Source organism: Phoxinus phoxinus (assembly GCF_949152265.1).
Source record: "Phoxinus phoxinus genome assembly, chromosome: 20".
NCBI classification, from domain to species: Eukaryota; Metazoa; Chordata; class Actinopteri; order Cypriniformes; family Leuciscidae; genus Phoxinus; species Phoxinus phoxinus.
In genome coordinates this window covers 23,155,148-23,171,632 of record NC_136895.1, presented here as the reverse complement: position 1 = coordinate 23,171,632, position 16,485 = coordinate 23,155,148, and the positions used below count along the sequence as shown (strand labels likewise).

At 39.6% G+C, this 16,485-nt stretch overlaps 2 protein-coding genes and 1 long non-coding RNA gene across 7 annotated transcripts in view; 2 read left to right on the top strand and 1 right to left on the bottom strand.

Annotated features, from left to right (window-relative positions):
- LOC306988988 overlaps window positions 1-16,485 on the top strand; it is a 241,940-nt gene that overhangs the window by 17,822 nt on the left and 207,633 nt on the right. The gene's annotated exons all lie outside the window — the stretch shown is intronic.
- LOC306988961 (uncharacterized protein) overlaps window positions 1-16,485 on the bottom strand; it is a 220,421-nt gene that overhangs the window by 25,044 nt on the left and 178,892 nt on the right. The window lies entirely within an intron of this gene.
- LOC306988951 (muscle M-line assembly protein unc-89-like) overlaps window positions 11,433-16,485 on the top strand; it is a 53,097-nt gene continuing 48,044 nt past the window's right edge. For 2 of the 5 annotated variants that reach the window (XM_079594185.1, XM_079594183.1), the window contains exons 1-4: window positions 11,433-11,543; window positions 12,494-12,609; window positions 13,491-13,632; window positions 15,431-15,751. In XM_079594185.1, the coding sequence (XP_079450311.1) occupies window positions 12,598-12,609; window positions 13,491-13,632; window positions 15,431-15,751 (475 nt within the window). In that variant the 5' untranslated portion in view covers window positions 11,433-11,543; window positions 12,494-12,597. Of the gene's footprint in view, window positions 11,544-12,493; window positions 12,610-13,209; window positions 13,311-13,490; window positions 13,633-15,430; window positions 15,752-16,485 lie in introns of all 5 variants that reach the window. The other 3 variants (XM_079594187.1, XM_079594186.1, XM_079594184.1) reach the window with 3 other exon arrangements.

The following is a 16,485-nucleotide window of genomic DNA, read 5'->3' as shown; positions in this document are numbered from 1 at the left end:
GCTTTATATGTTCACATCGCGTCTTTTGCGCGCTCGAGTTCGTTATTTCAAATGTAGGCGCACTCATTTTTTTCCAGGGGCAGCGAGATGAAAAAATCTAAACTTTTCAGTATGGGTGCACCCAAACACCGTGGGTGTTTTTCTCTTCATAAATAAATCTTGTAGGAGAGCTTCAGCAAGCGTTTTTCTGTGGTGGAAATCCATTAGTTACTAAAACTTCTTTGTCGTTGTGGAGAGCGCAGTTCATGGTTGCATAGCAACGACAGACGCAATGGGAAAATCGGACCAAGTTTTACTATTAATAATAAAAGATATGCTAATGTGCATTAATGTCAGTAATATATCTTTTTTGACTCTTCTTTTATAAAAATGATTTAAAGGCTGAAATATGTGAGGTTTATCTTTTTATAAAACCTTTTTTGTCTCAACCTTATTTGAACGTGTACACAGATTACACTCCTTTAAAATCTGCGCTCGAGGGGGGGAGTGCGCCCAGGGTGTAATTCAATGTAGAACCGCCACTGCGTACAACGCAACTTAAAATGTCACACACGTAGCTACCTACTAAAGGGAGATTCACAACAAAGACACATTTCTAGCTCCATACATATGGAGATGCCATCAGACCACTATACCAGCCGCGTTAATTCACCATAAAATTTAAATTCTGTCCTTACTTACCTTGCTCAACACCCGTTCGATCTCTACATATCTGCTCCTGGAATATTCCCATAAATCTAATGATAGTAAATCTTTTTGAAACTTTGTATCAATAGAACAAATTGATTCACAAAATCACTCACTGTTTCGAAGTGCTCGCAGTCGCAACACCACACGCTGGCGACATCTGCTGGTCAAAATGCCGTAAATGCAACGAAAACTCAGTCCAAACATGCACAAAAAAACCCCTTTAACAAGCCAATTACAAATGTTTGCTTGAATATGTAATCTATTAATCCAATCTAAAAACCATCAGATATAATGTGACGTATTTAGTATCCTTGTTTTCACACCTGCTTTCAACGCTGGAGACGCCGGATCTAACACCTCTTCCAGCAGCAACCTGGTTTTCCCAGGAGTCTCCCATCAAGGTACTGACCAGACTCAGCCCTGCTTAGCTTCAGTGGGTGACCAGTCTTGGGCTACAGGGTGATATCGTTGCTGGCTGAACTTTCCACTCACACTAGTGGTTTTGTGGGATTGCGGTCTCACGCTAATTTGCCCTGTTTAGTAAATCTGGCCCAAAATATTTTATTGTGATGATGATCATATGTGAATATCAGTCTAAAGGAATCCAAAAGCATGATTTATTTCAACAAATGTAAATTGTATTTTATTTAAAAGAGTAATACAGTATAAAACACAAAAGCCAATACGATGATCACCACATAATTTGTAAACAAACAGAATCAGAGATTTTGATTATGTGATTAAACATGTATAAACCACCTCCGTCATTTCAGATTTCTGTAGGAAAAGACAAACACAAAAGGTCAAAGGAGAAAAACAAACCTGATGTTTCACATTCAAAAACTGCAGGAGCTCAAAATGAATTAATGACAGAAATTTGCTGAAAGTTCATCAATAGATATTACGGGTTATGAGTCAGTGTTACTCACACTGAATGATAGTCTTGTTTTTATATATAATGGAGGGTCTCTGTATTTTTATGTTCTTGGGACTTTTATTATGAAAAATTAGAAGACTTAGCTTTTTATAACAGTGACAAAAAATAAAAGCAAGTGGACTGTGGAAACAAAACATGTTTACCATCAGATATCAGGACAAGAGTAAATACAGGGCTAAATATATAGATGCAAACAAGTCAGACATTTAGCACAGGAAGCATGTATAAAATGGAATAACAGTATACTGTATATTTTTTCACAAACTTATTAAACCAATTTGCAGTGTACGATAATACACATATTAAACAGAGGTAATATTATATTGCAATATGTTATGCAGTTATTTTGCATTGTTCATTACCTACATTTTGGAAAAAAGAAATGTCACTGAAGAGACACTTGCCATCATTTGTCCAAAGTGTTTGTATACTGTTGTATCAGTGTGAGTCTCGTCTTCAACGACAGACTTTCAATCAACACAATGTATCATGTATTTTGCTTAAATATTGTTGCTTCAGATTATTACAGATGTACAGCAGAAGAAGAGATCAACACTATCAGACTGAAACTGGAGGAGGAGAAGGAGACTGTGATGTAGGAGGAGGAGGAGGAGGAGGAGAAGGAGACTGTGATGGAGGAGGAGGAGAAGGAGACTGTGAAGGAGGAGAAGGAGACTGTGATGGAGGAGGAGAAGGTAGGGGTGGGCGCTATACCGGTATGAACGTGAAAACCGGTATTATGTTGTGCCATGATATGGATTTTGCGATACCGAGGATACCGTTTGATATTCATAAATTCAAATTTTGTAGTTATAGTGTTTTGTTCAATTTGGTGCTCTTTTACAACTTTTAACACTACTAATGACGATACAGAATCGAGGCTGAACTGAACGTTTAACCTTCTCCTCTACTGTGTCCAACTCGCGGGATGCACAGGCATTAATAATCAAATACAGAGAGCATGGTAACAGTCCAAGTTAATAGAGCACAAACCCGCCTCCTTAAACACAACAGCAAGAAAGCGCGCATATGCAACATGATAAACTGCAGTTTGCGAACGCGTCGCGTGAGATTTAACAGAGCTGCCTGCCAACGCACTCAGCGACTTTCACACGCCAGTGACGCCACACATCCATTTCTCTCGCACAGAAAAATCGCAAAGCAAAGAGGACACGGAGACCGACAGACAAGACAGAGCAGGTTACTTGATATAAAAAGTCTGTCAATTTTATTACGAAATTCAAACAATACATTTTTCCGCTTTGACGTGACAGATCCTATAGCGCATCAGTTCAAGCAGCACGTGAACCGATCATCTCTACTAAATAAACACGAATGAACAATGTTGAAAGATACAGTACAACTTACCGAAATGTATATTCCTCATACATAATATCGATCAATCAGTGTTTTTCAACTGCGGAAAGAGGTCAATAACAGCTGGAGAACAATTATCACAGAACATTTACCTCAGGAAAGCCATTCAATGACCATATATAGAACGTTAGTTGGCTAGAAAAAAGAGCTTTATAGAGTATTTAGCTAAATATGTGCTCTATATTACATATTATATATATATTTTACTTCATTAAATAAAGTTGTTATAATAAACGCATTATATTTAATTTGAGTTATTTTTAACCTTAAATTAAGGCTAGGCTACTACATAGCCTACCAGCTGATATAGGACTCTGTATACAGCATTAGGTGAGGGTTTTTTTTTCTTGAGAAAATTAACAACCATCTTGTGTGCCTAATATTTATCCAAATTAGTCAATATTATTAAATCACAAGAATTGAATTGAAATCGTGAAATTTGTGTCAAGCAATAATACAAAACCGGAGCTTACCAGAAATTGTACCATGTAAACATTGTTCCCCCATTAAATTGTAAAAGATTTTTCATTTCTATGTCCAATGAAATCCCTCACCTTTTTATAGTTATATAGGGTTTAAATGCATATTTTGCCTGTCATTTAACTAAAGTGTAGGCTACTAAAATGTGATTCCAAATTTTATAATACCGATATAATACCGATATCGTCCGGACATCGAAAAATATCGTGATATGTATTTTTGCTCATATCGCCCACCCCTAGGAGAAGGAGACTGTGATGTAGGAGGAGGAGGAGGAGGAGAAGGATACTGTGATGGAGGAGGAGAAGGAGACTGTGATGGAGGAGGAGGAGGAGACTGTGATGAAGGAGGAGGAGGAGAAGGAGACTGTGAAGGAGGAGGAGGAGAATGAGACTGTGAAGGAGGAGGAGGAGAAGGAGACTGTGATAGAGGAGGAGGAGAAGGAGACTGTGATAGAGGAGGAGGAGAAGGAGACTGTGATAGAGGAGGAGGAGAAGGAGACTGTGATAGAGGAGGAGGAGAAGGAGACTGTGAAGGAGGAGGAGAAGGAGACTGTGATGGAGGAGGAGGAGGAGAAGGAGACTGTGATGAAGGAGGAGGAGGAGAAGGAGACTGTGAAGGAGGAGGAGGAGAATGAGACTGTGAAGGAGGAGGAGGAGAAGAAGGAGACTGTGATAGAGGAGGAGGAGAAGGAGACTGTGATAGAGGAGGAGGAGAAGGAGACTGTGATAGAGGAGGAGAAGAAGGAGACTGTGAAGGAGGAGAAGGAGACTGTGAAGGAGGAGGAGAAGGAGACTGTGATGGAGGAGGAGGAGGAGAAGGAGACTGTGATGGAGGAGGAGAAGGAGACTGTGAAGGAGGAGAAGGAGACTGTGATGGAGGAGGAGAAGGAGACTGTGATGGAGGAGGAGGAGGAGGAGGAGAAGGAGACTGTGATGGAGGAGGAGGAGAAGGAGACTGTGAAGGAGGAGAAGGAGACTGTGATGGAGGAGGAGGAGAAGAAGGAGACTGTGATGGAGGAGGAGAAGGAGACTGTGATGGAGGAGGAGGAGGAGACTGTGATGAAGGAGGAGGAGGAGAAGGAGACTGTGAAGGAGGAGGAGGAGAAGGAGACTGTGATGGAGGAGGAGGAGAAGGAGACTGTGAAGGAGGAGAAGGAGACTGTGATGGAGGAGGAGAAGGAGACTGTGATGGAGGAGGAGGAGGAGGAGGAGGAGAAGGAGACTGTGATGGAGGAGGAGGAGAAGAAGGAGACTGTGATGGAGGAGGAGAAGGAGACTGTGATGGAGGAGGAGGAGGAGACTGTGATGAAGGAGGAGGAGGAGAAGGAGACTGTGAAGGAGGAGGAGGAGAAGGAGACTGTGAAGGAGGAGGAGGAGAAGAAGGAGACTGTGATAGAGGAGGAGGAGAAGGAGACTGTGATAGAGGAGGAGGAGAAGGAGACTGTGATAGAGGAGGAGGAGAAGGAGACTGTGATAGAGGAGGAGGAGAAGGAGACTGTGATAGAGGAGGAGAAGAAGGAGACTGTGAAGGAGGAGAAGGAGACTGTGAAGGAGGAGAAGAAGGAGACTGTGAAGGAGGAGAAGGAGACTGTGAAGGAGGAGAAGGAGACTGTGAAGGAGGAGGAGGAGGAGGAGGAGAAGGAGAATGTGATGGAGGAGAAGAAGGAGACTGTGAAGGAGGAGAAGGAGAATGTGATAGAGGAGGAGGAGAAGAAGGAGACTGTGATAGAGGAGGAGGAGAAGGAGGAGAAGGAGACTGTGAAGGAGGAGAAGGAGACTGTGAAGGAGGAGGAGGAGAAGAAGGAGACTGTGAAGGAGGAGGAGGAGGAGAAGGAGAATGTGATAGAGGAGAAGGAGACTGTGATAGAGGAGGAGGAGAAGGAGGAGACTGTGAAGGAGGAGGAGGAGAAGGAGACTGTGATGGAGGAGAAGGAGACTGTGAAGGAGAAGGAGGAAACTGTGAAGGAGGGGGAAACTGTGGAGGAGGAGAAGGAAACTGTGGAGGAGGAGGAGGAAACTGTGGAGGAGGAGGAGGAAACTGTGGAGGAGGAGGAAACTGTGGAGGAGGAGGAAACTGTGGAGGAGTTGGAGGAAACTGTGGAGGAGGAGGAAACTGTGGAGGAGGAGGAAACTGTGGAGGAGTTGGAGGAAACTGTGGAGGAGGAGGAAACTGGAGGAGGAGGAGGAGGAAACTGTGGAGGAGGAGGAGGAAACTGTGGAGGAGGAGGAGGAAACTGCGGAGGAGGAGGAGGAAACTGTGGAGGAGGAGGAGGAAACTGTGGAGGAGGAGGAGGAGGAAACTGTGGAGGAGGAGGAAACTGTGGAGGAGGAGGAGGAAACTGTGGAGGAGGAGAAGGAAACTGTGGAGGAGGAGGAGGAAACTGTGGAGGAGGAGAAGGAAACTGTGGAGGAGGAGGAGGAAACTGTGGAGGAGGAGGAGGAAACTGTGGAGGAGGAGGAGGAAACTGTGGAGGAGGAGAAGGAAACTGTGGAGGAGGAGGAGGAGGAGGAAACTGTGGAGGAGGAGGAGGAAACTGTGGAGGAGGAGGAGGAAACTGTGGAGGAGGAGGAGGAAACTGTGGAGGAGGAGGAGGAAACTGTGGAGGAGGAGGAGGAAACTGTGGAGGAGGAGGAGGAAACTGTGGAGGAGGAGAAGGAAACTGTGGAGGAGGAGAAGGAAACTGTGGAGGAGGAGGAGGAAACTGTGGAGGAGGAGGAAACTGTGGAGGAGGAGGAGGAAACTGTGGAGGAGGAGGAGGAAACTGTGGAGGAGGAGGAGGAAACTGTGGAGGAGGAGGAGGAAACTGTGGAGGAGGAGGAAACTGTGGAGGAGGAGGAAACTGTGGAGGAGGAGGAGGAAACTGTGGAGGAGGAGAAGGAAACTGTGGAGGAGGAGAAGGAAACTGTGGAGGAGGAGAAGGAAACTGTGGAGGAGGATGTGGGTCTGGAACTGTAACGGCTAAAGAGAGTCATTAGTGGCAGTTTGATCAACAACAAAAAAGACAACTTTGTAAAAACTGTAAATCCTAATTATGACTATTGATGTACTTGAACATATCTGACAGAGTGCAGTGATGTTGAGATGCTCAGTCTGGTGTCTGACATTTCAGCCATTTATTTATTTGAAAGTTTTTTCTTTTTTCCTTCAAGCAAGTTGTTTAAAAACAGGTGCTACAGCGGTGGCTGTTACTGGCTATTAAAATCTAGCGCATTTGTCTCGTGTCGCAAATACAATGACGCTGGTAGTGACGATTTTGTCTGACCAATCAGTGATCTGTGACATTTTAGTATCGGTACGGTACGGTACGCTTGGAACCTCAACAGAGGTGGTACCATTTAAAGTGAGCCGTGTACCATGCAGTGGAAAAGTGCCAAAGCGTGCCGTAACGAACCGTACCGAGCCGTGTACCATGCAGTGGAAAAGCGCCATTAGTTTCTAATTTGACCAAAGAAAACTCAAAGTTACTTTTGCATTTAAAATAAATAAATAAATAAAATACACAAAAATCTGAAATCAGTATTTTATTTTAAGCACAGCAGGCTTACAGTTCAATTCCAATTTTGGTATATTGAACATAGCATTTAAAAAACACTGCATCCATTCTTTTTTATTTTTATCAACATGTAAAAAGTCATTAGTCAAATTGCAACAACAAAAAAGTCAAAAGTCAGGTTATTCTTGTTTTAGAGTATTAGATCCATCATTGAGGGTCTGATGTCTCTCCAGTTCAGCTCTTCTTAATCTGATGTCATAAACCAGCACAATGAAAGCAGCCACAGCGGCCAGACCCATCAGAGCAGTGCCGACCAATCGGATCACAGCTTCAGTGCTTTCAAAACTGACATCATCTGAAGAAAGAAATTAAGCACAGAAAAAGCTTTTTTTTTTTGACTGAGTAAATATACTCTAATATACACTACCTCACAGGTTCAGTAAATAAACAATAACATCACTGCTAACTTACCTGTACACAACCGACAGAGATCGGTAATGCACACGTGTTTGCTCTGGTTGCTGATGGGATTGTTGACCACACAGCTGTAAGTGTTGTTATCCTGATATTCCACCTTCAGAGGAAGAGAGAGACTGATGCTGAGATCAGACACACTGATGCTGGACAATACACTGATTCCTTTGTACCAGGAGAGATTAACCCTGAACACATCCATCACTGAACACAGCAGCACACATGTTGGGCTTGATGAACTTTCTGATGATGAAGAACACTGTGAAATGACACTGGAGATGACAGGAACGGGTACTGGAGCTGCAAAACATGAAATAAAACTAAATGCAGGGGTATTCAAACTATGCCGGAGTAACTAAATATTCCGGTAGCCTCACAAACCAGCACATCTTCATTCCTCATCAGCGCTGAATTAACACATCAGCTGCATAGTATAGTTCTCCATGTTTCGAATAAGCTCAGAATTATCCAGTTTCAGACCAGCAGTTTTAGACCAGCAATTTTAGACCAGCAACCACAGGCCGGAGTGAGGTGTGAGGCTTATACGTCTTGATAGAGTAGCGCTACTTAACACACGTAATTTTGTTTTATTAGATGAGCTATTTTCCCATTTTAAATGAATTGATATCTACAATATTTAACGACATTACTTTTAATATATTCGACAAGATCACTGTATGATAAACAGATTGAATTTAGGCTTTTATTCATCAATGCAGACATCAGTTATGATAAACGGAAGCTCAAGAATGTTCTCTTGTTGCAGTAATTACTCCACAACCGCTAAAAAAGTATGTTCTATATAGTATGAATTTGTGTATTATGAATGTAATACAGATGTAGATTGTTCTCGTGCGTCAAGCAAGTTCGGTTGAGCTTCTGTGCGTGTTCCCTGATCAATATAATGAGAACAATGTGTCGATTTAATAGGCTATTTTTCTCATGACAGAAATATTACAGAAAATAAAGAAATATTATTGTTTAGGTTAGTTACACCTAATTCTGGTTTACTTTTTAATTCCATTTGATTGATTACTCTTATTGCTAAGTATCTTTCTGTGTTTGATAACTGTAAACGATACAGTTTTAAGCAGATAAACACCTGATTCACAAATTAGTTCACCACATCATGACAGAAATAATAGACATCCCGACCTGAGGCTTGTGCTGCGGGTCTGCAGCTGGATAGTTCCTGCGGTGGGACTGCATACATGCTAAAAAGCGGGTAGCCTAATTTGACCAATAGTTATAGGCCATCTGTTGGTCAAATTATGAATATCACCTTCGTGTCTTACCAATTGAAATCAAACAATTGTTTTAGCCATAGGCTACATGAGTACAAACTGAGAAGTAGCCTATATGCATGTAAATGTCTAATATAAAAAAAACTTGAAAATTGATATATAATATAATTGAAATATATTTTTGAGAACGATTTAGTGCCACTTCCTAAATCAATATGAAAAGGACATTAGGCTTTATTAATATTACACCTACCATAAACCGTGACACTGATCGTCTTGGTTGACTCCTTGTTATTGATAATGGTCCTAAATTTATAGACTCCAGTGTCTGTGGTTCTGGGGTCCGTTCTTCGTACGTCGCTAACTCACTTAGCTGGATTTGATTGTTGGCGATTTGGCATGATCTTGGATTGTTTGGTTCTTCGACGCTCATCCTGGACTTGCTGTCATAGCAACAGGTGCGCAATCTTAAACCTGCTCGCGAGCAGGCTTATTTCATGTTAACAGGATTAGATCCCGGCTTTATAAGCGGAGGTGATCCGGGAAGTCCTTTAGCGCAGCGCGATAGCGTACTTTTAGAGAGATATCGTTTTTCTCGTGACTCGTGAGTGTCATTTGTATCATTAATTTGTTGGAACAACACATTTAATGTCGGAGTCGGGCTTTAACAACAGCACAAACTGTGTGCATTTCCCTGAGATTCTTTGCGAGTGATACGGTGAACTTGGAGAAAAGTGCTGCCTGTGACTCGTGCTATTCACAAAGTTTACCTCGCGCTTAAGCTTTTTTGTAATTTTTTTTATGGTTTTTCCAGACCCAAGGTTGTAAAGCAGATACATTTTTTTTTTTTTTTTTTTTTTTTTGCCAATGCAGGTACATTATATTTTTTAATGAAGATCATGCAATCATGACTCAACCAATAAGTCTGATTTACAGTAGCCTCTGTGTCAGGCTTCACTAACGTGATTGGTGCCAGAGACTGTGCACACGTTCCCATCAAGGCCTCAATGAAGAGGATTTTGTGAACAGTAAATGTGCAGGTAAGTTACTATTACAATTCTAAATATATCATATTAGTAATATTATTAGGAATGGAATCAAAAAGTATGCAGTTGACTGACTAAAATGTCTTGGTGGTGTGTGACACTATACCATATCAGTCACATAGTCACATGTAGCACATTATTTGAACATGGAAACGGAAAATATAAATATCAAGCACACTGTATAGACTACACGTATTCTGAGCCTAACATAACAATATTTTATTCATTATGTAGGTGATTACAACATTACAGCTTGGAGACACAGGGGCTATACCTGCAGGCAGTATTTTATGACCCCATTCCCTGACCCACAGCAAGGACAATGGAGCTCTAGCCAGGACAAGGGCACAGTTTTAAATTGACCATGGGCAACTAAAGGGAAAACTTCAGTGTCTGAAAAGTCTGAGGGTTGCACCTGACAGGGACTGTGACATTATTGTTACATGTGCCGTATTACACATCATTACACATCATTACACATCAGAAAGGAGAGGATCCCTGTGGTGGAGGTGCAGCCTGATGATGACCTCCAGCCTAATGATCTCCAGCCTGATGATGACCTCCAGCCTAATGAATCTCCAGCCTGATGATGACCTCCACCAGTGCACTTGGACGGACCTAGTAGCAGAGCGGCACGGGACAGAATTTTGGGACACCATTTTTAAAATTCACTAAATGTTTAATAAAAGACAAGACAAATATGCTTAGTTCCTTTTTTATTTCAATTATTCTTTGTAAAGAAAAGCCAGTGATCAAGCCATCTTTTGCCTGCAATAAGAGATATTATGCAAGGTCAGCAATAGTACTCTGTGTGTTCTTTTGGAGAGATATTTTTACATTAGCCTACATGCAGTGTTCACTTTCATAAAGTAAAGCAATTCAGGCTTTAGACCAGCCATTTGGATAATAGGCCTACTTAATTTAATGCAGCAACAAATTATTTTACAGTGTACTAAGATAATTAAAAGCTCATTTACCAGTAATGAAGCTGTTGCTGCTACTGGTCCCTGCCGTGGGTCTAAGGAAGAGCGTCCCCCAGAGATGCCCCCCACAATAGGGTCAATTCACATTCAACCCAAGGGCCAGCCCTTCTGTCGGGGAGTTAGTGGGGGTGCAGGACCACCACCTGTTTTTTTATTTAAAAAATGTATAGCCTTTTTCTTGGTTGCTGCACATGAACAACACATGCACATCATTTAACAGTGTATTTTTAAAAGAGACCAAGAACAGTATAAGTAGCTTAAAGATTACCATTTTCACTTTTACTTGTTCCAATGTTCTAGTGGGTGGTGGCTCTGACATTACAATCAACAAAGTAATTATGAAATTAAATTAAAATACAAAAATGTATATAGGCTACTGTAACAAGTGATAGAAACATTTAACATGGTCCCCACTATTGAATTTAATTTGTTTGCTACTATTTGCCAGCCCCATCTCCTGGCTTTTACAGACTTTGATGTGTTCCCTGGCGTTTTCATTAAACATTAAAATGCCGCATAAACTTCGACTAGGCTACTAGCTTTTGTTCTGCTGCGGAGAAAAACTGTGCGTGCTCTTTGGCCACGGTGAGCAGCCAATAGCAACGTTGCTGATCAATGTTTCTACTATCGATACATATCCCCTTTTAAACCAGCGCATGCACGCGCAATTATCTCAGATAACTCAATCCAGCTATACTAATCATAACCGGCTGGTGTGTTCGAAGAACCCAATTAGCCAGATCATGGTTAGGCCGATTATATCATCTTGGATGTCTCAAGCAACGTACGAAGAACGGACCCCTGGTGTCGTTGATGGTAAGAAGTCCGTTTCTCTCCAGCTTCAGTCTGTCTTTGAATCTCTCATCATCATACTTTGGATTGCCACTAATTGTGTAAGCTATGCGACTGGTGTCAAACCTCCACTCGATATTATTCGTCAGCTGTACTTCAGAAACACCAGAGTCCAGAGTGACAGAGTCTCCCAGCATCACTGACTGAACTTCATGTGATTCAACCTGAAAAACACCTACAGAACGAGATTAAATGGCATAAATATATAATTCATATACATCTCCTCACCGTTGTGCGTAGTATGTAGCCTAATTACCGTGATTACACAATTGTCATGAAAAATTGATTTATAACTTACCAACCAGACACAACAAAACGAGCAAAACAAATGTGCGAATCATTTTCGTAGGTTCTCAGATTGTCCGACAAAGTGATATTATTTTATAATTAATATGTTCATATATATCGATGTCTATCGAATTATTTTGTTGTTGTTGTTTTTGATTAGTTAAGCTGATGTTTAACAGATACTCCAGCACTCTGCACGCTACCGTTATGTGCGCGCGCGCCTGTGGGCGTGAACTAGTTTGCAACACGAGGTGACGTATGTATCTGTTCAACCAATGAAGAAACTGGGGAACTCTGAAATAAAAAAGTTATTGAAATAATAAAGTTATATAATAAAGTTCTTCTAAAAGAAATCCACCATTTAACTTATTTTAGTTAACAGGTTAATAAACCTGACAGTGTAAATATCCTTTGCATCCAATTGTGCAGCAGAAGCTGGTAGGACACTTTAGATAAATAGCCTACATATCTATAATTATTAATAATTATTAGCTATAATAAAAATATTAAGCAAAAACCTGTGTGCAACAATTCTAGTTTTCCAAAAAAGTCAGTTGTTGATGATCATCTGCTGGATGTGGATAGCTACAGGAAAATAATCGCCATGTTTCTTTTGTTTCTTGCAGTTTTGAAGGGAAGTCAAACCATGAGATTCATAGAAGACGCCTTTCATACACACTAAATATGCAAACCTACACATCCTGTGAAAATTCACAACAATTTTGTTATCATGTATGTGTTGGTGAGGTCTTTTTCAGTTCTTCCTTTTACTTCTAATTACAAACTTTTTATTGTCCCTTTAGGTTCTTCTAATAGTCAAAAAATCGACCATAGCCTAATCATGTATAGAGTTGTTTTAAGATAAAGATTCTGTATTGGATGTAAATCATTTTAAACAGATATCTGTTCTGATCTAAAGCTAATGTTTGCAGATGGTCTCAGTTCTTGCGGTTTATTTTCAGAATCTTCTCTTCTCTGAGGTTATAGGCCCTATCTCGAGAATAACAGAGATACTCTCCCTCATTTCCAAACCTCACAAAAGATCAACGGACAGAGGAACTGTCTTGACTCAAGTTTACACTTTAATTCTGTGTGTGTGGTTATTTTCTCTTCTCATTTCATATTGACTGACCTTTAGTTTTGTCATTTTGAGTTCTCATAAACATCCTGTAGGTATTTGACATCTCAGCAGACACAAACGGACCCTTCATGTTCAGAGTTATTTAAAAGCTGCTTTAATCTGGTAGCATATTTAATTGCCTAATATTGGATTCATCACTTTGTTGAGACATTCTGCATTATTTTTCTTCCATCCATTCATCCATTCTCTATATTGCTATAGGGTCACATAGGGTCTATGCAGCTTTGCAGCATCTTGGGCCATAGGCAGAGGAAACAGACAAGTGGCCAGTCCATAGCAGGGCTATTTTTTTCTTGTTTATGGTAATTACAGTAGGCTACTAGGCTATTAAACTAAATATAGGCCTATACAACTGTGCATGGCTTGTAACTTAATTTATTCTTTCTTTCTTTCCTTTCGTTTGTTATAAAAACTGTACATAAACCTACAATAAACTGTTCAGACCACTTTGAAATAGTATGACGTAACTCACTCTTTCGCAGAAATCACGTGACCTGGTCGGTTTGGTACGAGCACATCATCAATATCCTGCATCACTTTCATCATTCCGTTTGGATGCGACCAGAAGCGACATCAGTATGAGGAACATTTTCTACTTTTTTGGGGCTTTATTGCTCGTGGATGGTGAGTCATATTTATTTTTATTAATTCAACACTTTCGGTTTCAGTAGGCTATAGGCTAAACCGGAAACAGAAAGTGCGCATTGCTCTTGTCATTTAATTTGCTTGTAGCCTATCACCATTGTTTCTTAAACATCTGTTATAACTTTTCTAGAAATATATGTTGTGATAAATCATAGTGTGAAAGTGACAACGCCATTAGGCTATAAGGTTATTTTTGGGGGTAACTTGTTCGTGCGTGCGTGCGTGTGTGTTTATTTGGTAGTGAACACAAGAGGGCGCCGACAACCTGTAATATTCTGCAAAACACTTTATCTTTTATTTTGTGTGAATAATAATAATAATAACAACCACAATAAGCTCATGAATATTAGTCACTGTTTTAGCGGAATACAAAATAAAAATCACAAGTAAATCGGCATAAAAGTGTCTCTGTCTCTTCTGTCGGTCGGTTATGGGTGCGGCTCAGAATCGACCAACAGCAGATGCACATTAATAACTTCTTATCATTTATCCAGTCAGATGTCCCTGAAACCTATATTCATATTGATTACTTAAAAAACGTTTTCTGTGGTTTCTGTGTCACTATTCTACACCAGAAATAGAAAACTAGTTGCATTTCTTCATCAAGCTCATAATTATCACTATTTGCCTCAAGAGAAGAACGAGCTGTTGTTTCTGCTCCTGTAACCGCGTGGGTTGGTTTGAATTATTGTCCTAAGTTTTACTTTCTAAATATTATGCAATACAAACCTTTATTTCATGTAAAATATTTTGATTAAAAATGTAATCAAATGGTAACATTTTTAATTAAAAATACTACCATTTGTAACAAATATATAACAAATAGACTGTGATGGAAACAAATATGAGATGGGAGATAAAATTAGCCTAAATGATTTGCTATTTTTTTTCACTCGCAAAACATTTGCAGATCTATTTTTGAGCCAATCCTGAAATTGTACTTTTACCAAACCTGTTTTTTTATTCTGTACATTCTTTATAGGCGAATATTTTATGTGACTCAACTTCTGTTATTTAAGGGATGCTGGTGCTCACGCATGACGATAAAACTCATGTTCTTTATTTCTTTTAGTTAAACTGATGATGTTTGAACTCACCTTAAATGACATCACTCTCTGGTCTCCCCTATATCTGTGAAGAACTATAAAACAGTATTTATTATCTGAATAATGCTGTTCCAGTACAAGAAACATGTAACATTTTAACTTTGGTTCATTTTTTTTTTTTTTTTTTTTTAATCCAGTGCTTCCAGGCTGCACTTTTAATTTTACTGATTTATTTTGTGTGTTTGTGTGTTTTGTTTGAGTGTTGCATGTTATCTTCCACATACGGTCATCATTTTTACAATTTGTGTTTTATGTTGAAATCACGAGTCACGTCATGTTTAGTTTTCAGGAGACACAACACTGATGTAAGTGTGAAATGGATGTAGGCTACATTTAAAACAATATCCTCACAGGAGGCTAGTGTAAAAAATGTAAATTGTGGTTTTATGGTTGAACTGGGTATTGGGGAAATTTACTTTTCAGAGTCGGCAAAAGCCAGTTTCAAACTATATCTAGAAAACTAGGCTAAGTAACAGCAGAGTCACAGCACAGCAGTGCCAGACTCAGTTCTGGATTCTCCATCTGTGTTTCAGCCACACACACAGAGCACTTCAGTACAATAATGAAAAACACTGTGTATCAGGGTAAATTCACTGTAACATTTGCTGCACTGCAAAAAATGACAGGATTGATCAAGAATTAACATCTTTTATTTATTTTTCCCCCATCAGGTGTGTTTGCTGTTGATGTGAAAGTGTCACTGTCAGTGATGGAGGGAGATTCTGTCACTCTAAAACCTCACACTGTAATACCAGAAGGTGATTCAGCTGACTGGTGCTTTGGTGATGAAATCATTGCTATAAAAGAAACAGGAGGAGTCTTCTCTATAGCTGAGGGTGATAATGTGGGATTCAAAGACAGACTGAATGTGGACAAACATAATGGATCTCTGACCATCACAAACATCAGAACTAAAGATACTGGAGACTATAAACTACAGATCAGGAGCAGAACTGAGACAAAAGATGAAATATTCAGTGTTACTGTCCGCGGTGAGTAACTCAAGTCTTGCAATCTGATAACTGAATTAAAATCTAGATTAATTTTCTGAGTTTAGATGATGTGGAATAATCAGAGGTTTACTCCTCAAAACCGGTTGTTGTTTTAGTCAATTAAAAAATGCAGCTATGAGTGTAAGTTTAAGAGAATAATGTGTAAAAAGTGAAATATGTGTAAAGAAAATATTATCTATTGGCAGAACTATAACATTGATGCTTCAGAGATTTACAGAACAGATGAATCTAGAGTTATTTTCACAACTTTATGAAGAAGAAACAAGAGGCATATAAATGACCATATAAAGTTTGATTGTGATAAATTATGTTTTGTTGAATCTGATCATGTCTCTCTTTTATTCATTTATTTAATCTTCCTGTATCCACATATAAAGTTTATGGTGAACAACAGCAACAAAGCTCACACAGATTAGAGTTATTGTTATAGGGAGACACTGCTTATTAATATTTAATGCAGTGTTTTATGAGACACATTAATAAGACTGATGTTATAATAATAATAATTAATAATAATATTAATAATAATTTAAGTTTGGGATCAATATAAGGAGTCATTCAGAAAGATACAAACAGTTTCAATAGCCAGAGGGAAGAAAGGAAGAAGCTTTACAGTGATAAAAGTCAGAAAAACAACAAAGAGTATAAATATATGCAAAAACAAAACAATTAGCTTACGAATTTAAACTGCAACTACTAATTAATTAGCAAAC